We start from the raw sequence: 7,366 nt of genomic DNA, 5'->3' as shown, positions 1-7,366 counted from the left end.
TAGTTGAGATGTTCGAGCCCTGGCAAGGGAAACGCACGAGAGGAGCAGCACACACGTACGAGGGGAGGTTCGAGTGTTTAATATTCGCCCGAAAACGGGAATAGCTTTTAGGGAGTTTTTGGTTTTGTGTGAGAAATGGCACACGTTCTTTTATTATTTTTTTTTGTGTGTCTCTCTCTCTCTCTCGGTTATACCTTTGCGAGGCTGCCTACCGGTTGTGAATGTTTAATTAAGTCTTCGCGCTGAATGCGAATCAAGTTTTTTTTTCATTGGATTAAAAATTACATGCGACGCGTTCGTGCTAATAAATCTAGAACGCCTGGATGGAGTCGCTAAAGCCGTTTTGCGCCGTGGCATACTTTGATCGTTGGAGCAAAATGACACGCGCGCGTTTAAGGGGGTTACAATTTGTTGTTAAGTCGTAGGGCATCATCTACTGCTGCTTCTTTTGTTTCGAAGGCTTTGTTCTCCTTCGCCAGCACCTGCGACAAGTGAAGGTGATAAGAGCACAGAACCCGAAGAACACACCCGCCAAAAACGCCAGCACATCCAGCGAATAAAGCTGCCAGAAGCTCATGTCGACTCCGGCGTACCGTAGATGAGGCGCTCCACGATGGCGGATGACATACTCCGTCCAGAAGACGGCCGTTTCCATCGCACTCGTGGGTCGATCGCGGAACAACGTGGACAATCGCTGTACGTTCTCGCGGTAACGGCCATCCTGGAGCACGGTATCGATGGCGTGGCCAAGCGTCTGCTCGGTGAGATTCGAGAACTGCAGCACGTACGCCCAGCCCTCTTCTTCGACCTTGGCCAGGTTCACCGGTTGATCACCAAACATGGGAATGCCAACGAGCGGTACACCGTGGTAAAGCGCCTCGGCGATTCCTCCCAGTCCACCGTGCATGATGAACAACCGCACGTTGGGATGCGCAAGGATATCGTCCTGAGGCAGCCAATCCCTTAGCATCACGTTCGCTGGCTTGTTGGGCATTTCCTGCACGTCCCACTTCCAGATGACACGTTGCTTGAGCTTGCGAAACGTTTCCAGGATCGCACCGAGCATTTCAACCGGCATCGATGAACCGTGCAGGTTGGTGCCGAGACTGAAGAGGATCACACCATGTTCGGCGCCCTCGATCCACTCGCGCACGTCTTCAGGCAGTGGGGATGGCTTTTCCTTGATCTGCAACCCACCGACTTCGACCATCGCCGGTATGTACGGTCTCGGTGAGCCTTTCGTGAAGTGGTGGTTTACGAACACAAGCGACACGTTGCTGCGGGCTGTCTCGTACGCTGGGTACTGATCCGGTGGGAACAGTTCTCTGGAGGTTACGTCAGAAAGCCACATCATCGCAACACCGTAATAGGGAATATCTTCAGAATGAACACACTTACTCGTACGTCACACGCTGATAGTACTTCCAGAGGGCGGCAAAGACCTCCTCCAACACGAAACCAGCAACGTTGGCCACTCGCTTCCCGAAGGACATTGGGCTTTGCAGCCCAAGCATCAAGTTGGGGGTGGTTGCCAAAGGTGCCGGGTTGCCAACCATTGAGTTAACCATCGCTACCGGGGCATTCGGACAGACGACGATCGTGGGACATTTCAGAGTGGCGACCAACCCGAGCACGGCATCACTCATAATGCCAGTGATCAGCAGATCGAATCCTTCCGGTTCACGCAGCAGACTCTGCACTTCGGGCGATAGGAGCGTCTTTTTGATGGGTATCGCACTGTTTTTCAACATTTGTGGCATGATGCGGAACATCGTCCAACGGGAGTTGCCATCCGCAAAGATGGTCTTGGTGAGATCTGTTTCGAGAAAGGGGTTTAATCGCCTAACTTTGGCCTTAAAGGGTTTGCAAAGAATCTACCTATTTCCAACGGATCGAGTGGGATCGTTATCTTGCGGTAGTTGGGCAGCTTTTCCGATTCGCTGTACGGACTAACCATCGTCACGTGGTGGCCTCGGCGAGCCAGCTCTTTCATTAGTGCATCCTGCACGATCACGTGGGATCGACTGAAGCTGGTGTTGATGCCCAATATCCTGTACCCGCTGGTGACCGTACATCCAAACGCAAACAACAAACACAGCGCCACAAACGGCACCGTTTTTTTCTCCATCACTGATATCGGAGAACAGCAGGATCAAGCACGTTGTCACACAATAAGAACTTACTATCAACTAACTGTCGGGATGCATGCTTTATAAGGTAGCTCGATCATCAAGTGTGTGCTTTTTTTATCAGTATCATTAGATTGCTCGACGCCACACTTGCTCTGATTATTCGCAATGGGTAGAGTGTGTTAGTGCGCCTGGAGTTCGTTTTTAAGAGACGTGATTTATTCATCTCAATGAGAAAAACACCAGTAGGTGGTTGTGTTTGGCGATGACTTGCAGATAACCACCACTTTGCTGACTCGTTTCCCCATTCGATTGACTGTAATCCTAGGCTCTGGCAACTGATATCTCAACGCTGCCTCGACGAAGCACTTCTCACTGTACGCTATCTAATCATACCCCACGAAGGTTATTGGCTAGCCACGCGTATGTTACCTGACGAGCAGCCAGCTGATCGTTTGACAGGTCTCGTTGCAATCGGCTTGCTTGGATGACTTTGCAAGATGGCGGCGAAGAAAATATTCCGTCAAATCATACCGGCTGGTGGTGGGAAATGCGAGCACCTTCAAGGTGCAAGCGGTGAAATTTTGTATTCTTTCGCTCGGTTAGACCCATCCATCGTTCCTTTATTGCTTGGTATGGCTGAACGATGGCCACACCGCTTCAAGATGGTACACCTGGCATGGCACGTTCAAGGCATCGGCATCTTCTACTGGAAGGATCCCTACCCGGTGGTTGGCAAACTAACCGGTACCAGCGGGAATGCATGAACGCACGATGCAAAGGATATGAAAGCCGCGTAACAAACGAATACCTCCCATGCGCATGCAATATCGATTTCACTTTCATGTGCCACACGCCCCGATTTCTACGAAAAGTGTCGTGGAGCCGCCGGTGTCTGCAGATATTGCGAGCAATTTACATGATTCGCATATTTGCAATCCCCGCTTCCATCGCTTGTACATTGTGCCGCTTTGTGCGACCACGTTGGGTTTCTTTTGTGCCTGGCAACATACCCGATCTGATCGCTGGTTCGAACGGTATACGTGCAAGGCACATAATGTGTATTAAGTTTTCCCATCCCCGAAGTGCCATGCGGGTGCCATTCTCGTCGTACGTGATGCGCTTATGGGTTCCTTTTTCCGTTTCGATTCGAGGATCATATCAAAACGGGCTCACATTGTAGAACGATGGTGCTTGAAAACAGTTGCAGCTCCGTTGTGCGATAATTATTCGAACCATCTGGCGTTGTGTGGTATTGCGTTGCGACCTACAACGGAACGTGGAAAACGACCACTTCGCTTAGGATAAACAGCAATAATAGCGTTCCGTCCTTTCCGGAATGGAAAAACAATCCAAAAGCGTGCAATCCTTCCACTCCAGCCAGTTCACTTGTTTGGCCTGGATTGAGCGTCCTTTCGCCCTCGTTGCGACTACCCACGAATGTCCCTGACCTGGACACGGCTGAGTGGCGGGTTTCGATTTCAACCGTCATCGTCTGTGTCCTGTATCGCACGTGCACAAGCAGCACAATTGGGCGCCCCCACAAGGAGCCACCTCCTGAGGCGTCTGAGGGGATTGCTCCAAATAAATCCATCAAACTCCAGCAGCTCCGAAAGCTCGAAATGAAAACGAAAACGAACGCCCACACCACCGGTTCATGCCGTGTCGAGTGCTCAACGTTCCGGTGTACTTGCGTTTTTGGAGCGCACCCCCAACGCGTTCCACCGTTTCCTTGCCGTGCACCCGTTAGCCCTTTAGCCTTTGGGCCGTTAATTGGATTACGTGATGCACTTTTGGGGAGTCGCCTGGTCTCCATTGCCGGTCCCGGGCCATCGTCAGCTGGTGGCGATAAAATTAGATAACTGTTGGCTTCTGCTACTACGCCGCAGTGCTATAAATGGGCAAGCTACACACAGAGAGAGTGAGAGAGAACGAGAGAGAACGAGAACAGGGGAATGTCCGCCGGACGTGGTGGCGTAACTGAATATTAGACTATTGGCCACTGCCCTATTTATACGCAGGCCCAGTCGCGACGACTATTAATAGAGCCCGGTTGGGTGGGCGATGCCAACCCAACGACGGTGCATTGCACGAGGCCCTTAAGGGTGTTTCCGTACCATTCTAATTACCCCCTGCACAAGGGGGGAAAAACGAGCAGAGTTGATAGTTGCTAGATTGTTGCTCGCTTTTCCCCCAAGCTTAACGCGGGATCGATTAAACCCAGCCCGTGACTCATAACGCACCCGCTTCGAGCCTAACGGGCTCACGTCGAAAGGGCATCCGGAGCATCTCGGTGTAAGAAGCTCGCACCACAAAGCGTCCCGTTTACGGTTGGATACCTTCGGCTGGACACCGTTACACCAGCCCCAGCGCCACTTCCTGACCACTGGCGAGCGAGCGGGCGTGGGAATTAAAAATTCCAATCAATTCCCAACAAATAAACACCGCTTCCCTCACGAGCAATCCTTGCTGGTGGCGTTGTTCCGTTAATGAGGCCCAGCGCCGGTTCGTTGATCTCATTCCGAGCGGAAAGCAGATTAGCACACGGCCGGCTGAGTTGGATGGTGCAGAAAGTCGCCGCCTACTGAGGATGTTCCAGTGAAAAGCGACACAATGACAGCGGTCGTTCGCTGTCATCCGGCTGTCATCTTTTGTTTGGAGTGATCTCTCTTTTTGCTTCTCCAGAATCCGCAAGGAGGGGGATTTTATTTTTGGACATCAACCGCCGGAGGTGTGTCCTTGTCGGCTCGTCGGCATGGTTGAGTGACGCCCCGGTGTAAAGTCCCCGCGTGACAGGGCCTCGGTGAACGACGCGTTAACGATACTTCCGAGTGTGACGGTCTGTTTCTGGGTCGGCAGGATGCAATTAGCGGTGTCACCACAAAAAAAGGATCGCAGGAAGTTTCACCAAGCTGCATAAGAATGAGATGTTACTGGTGAGTAGGATGTGTGCGCCAAACCACACGCGGTGCGATATGAATTTCCATCCCACAAGCCGTTCATTAATCATGTCCAACATCGTCGGTGAGCAGATAAGTCGCGCCCACCCACCCAGCCAACCCAGTGGTGTCAAACCAAAACCCCAGAACGTCATCAATCAGGGAGGCGATTGTTTCACTTTCACCGTACGGCTTGTGGCGCGTGATCGCACCACTGAGGCGTAATTACGCACACGTCCCGCTTCGGAACATTAATTCCGCTGCCTCTTCTCGGGCGCTTCATCATTTTATGGCCACTTTTTCTCGTTAGAGCGCCTCGTTTGCGGCTCTTGCTGAGGATCGGAACGTGCTTATTTTTTTGCGGCGTGATTTCCTCCGTTCGTATGGGTGATTTGCGTATCAACCGCCAATGCGATAATGGCGACGTCGTAGCAGCTGTTGCGATTCGTCCTCTTGATGCCGGCTATCTCACGGGGGCTTTTGGAAAGGATTTACAAAGTGCCGTTCTCGTTTGTGACGCTAGTCGCTAGTCGGAATAAGTACTAACCTTCCCTGCGTACTAACGCTCACTTTCCAGAACAGCCACCGTTGGGTCCTAAAACCGAAAGGCAGAGAATGTCCACACCGCCGTCCAACGGCTCTAGCGGGTGTGTTGCGAAACACGCACCGAAACCGGTTCCCAAATCCCATAAAATAGCACCACCGCAGGGTTAGGGTCCGTGAGTAGGCGGCCCGAGTCTAGGGCTCTCCTCGTCCGAGCCATTAGCGCCAAATCGAAAGGGCAAGTCCCCAGCGATATCGGTTAACCGTGTTTGTGTCGTAAAAAAACGGGTTTCTGTGGATAAAAAAAGAGCGGGCTTTTGGATTGAACGTACTAGGATGGTGGACGGAAAATAGAACTGTTGGCCGAGTTTTGGCGTTCGGTGGTTCGGTGGAAAAATAATAAGGACACCCCTGCCAAACGGTGGTGCATTTGCATTTCTTCGCCTCATAAGACTTGTTGAAGCATGCTGCGAGACAGCAACTGGAGGCCTTCGATCTCAGCTGGTCGGAATAAATTGAGTAGATCGGATTAAACCGCCTCGGTACCCCGGTGGAATTTGCATAAAGAGTGTGTAAATCGTTGGCATGATGCTGGAACCCATTAATCACCCTTCGGGGCTTTGACTTGCGTCACAATAATAGGTGCGATGTGTGACGTGCTTTTGCGGCATTATTTTACACGAGGTTAGTTCAACGAAAGCTCGAACGAGCTCACCTTCGCCGCTAGAAATTGATACTCTCCCCCTAAAATCCGTGGCCCTTTTGACTCACCAGAACTGTGTCATGTGGCGGACTGCCGGTGCCCTTCACGGTGCCGGTCGTGCCCTGGATTTTTTTCTGAACGTTCGCTTCCGCCTGTTCGGAACGGAATCGATTGCGACCTCGATGTGGTAATAAGGGCCCGTTAGGCGGACTGTTGCATCATAAAATAAACATGCTCCCGGGCGCGTATGTTTAATGTTGCGCAAAGCCGCTTCGGGAGAGGTGGACCTTGCCCAAGGTGCGCTTCCGTGGTGGGTAAGCATAAGCCACGGGTTTCTAAAATTAGTCGAGTATTTTACGAGCGCGCGGCGTACGTTGCCCAATCCCGTGCGAGGGTTGTGTATATTATTTTAATATTATTTCGAAACACCGTTTGGTTCTACATACGGCGCTGAGGGCATCGAGAACAAGATCTGAACTGCCTGCGCGACTGGAATTCCCCTGGGTTCGTGTTTCGTAAGACGATGAAAAACGCAACAACCTCAACTCGTGGTAAACGAGAACGTCCACCTCCTAATCGCATCGTGTCGTTCTAGTGGCGTTTATTTTTTTTTCTGGGTTTTATAACCTCCAACCGTGCTAGACGAAAGGGCGCACACTGGCCACGGTCAATTGTTTACCGGCGGAGTTCGCAGCTCGGATGGACGAAGTCGTCGGACATTAAATGCCAGAAGTGTCATCTAGCGCCGCGTGCTCCAGTTCCAAACTTTTGCCGCTCGGTTATAGCTTTACTTTTTAACAACCTAACTAGGACAGCAAAAACACTCAAGAACACACTTTATTCGTGTTGGCGCGCAGTCGTTGGTTGACATTTATGTGGCATTTCTGCTTCGGGATGAACTGATTCGTTAGTTCGTTGGTTTCACGCTTAAAAGCCATTGAAGGCGGCGGGATTTTTCCTTGCTCCGAAACACTATTTATTCTTCCAGCTCCAAGCGCAAATAACGTCAGAAAATACGCTTTCTATCTAATTACACGTCAATTAACCTTCTC

The 7,366-nt window shown here is 51.3% G+C and overlaps 1 protein-coding gene across 1 annotated transcript; it reads right to left on the bottom strand.

Moving 5' to 3' along the window:
• Positions 1-433: 433 nt before the first annotated feature.
• Positions 434-2,207, bottom strand: LOC128730149 (UDP-glycosyltransferase UGT5-like). Its single transcript, XM_053823182.1, has 4 exons — positions 2,195-2,207; positions 1,879-2,130; positions 1,399-1,816; positions 434-1,325 (listed from the first exon to the last, which is right to left on the bottom strand). The coding sequence occupies exons 1-4, from the start codon at positions 2,205-2,207 to the stop codon at positions 434-436; spliced, it is 1,575 nt and encodes a 524-aa protein (XP_053679157.1).
• Between the last annotated feature and the right edge of the window lie 5,159 nt (positions 2,208-7,366).

This window comes from Anopheles nili, chromosome 2 (genome assembly GCF_943737925.1).
Source record: "Anopheles nili chromosome 2, idAnoNiliSN_F5_01, whole genome shotgun sequence".
NCBI classification, from domain to species: Eukaryota; Metazoa; Arthropoda; class Insecta; order Diptera; family Culicidae; genus Anopheles; species Anopheles nili.
This window is presented reverse-complemented; position numbering and strand designations above follow the sequence as displayed.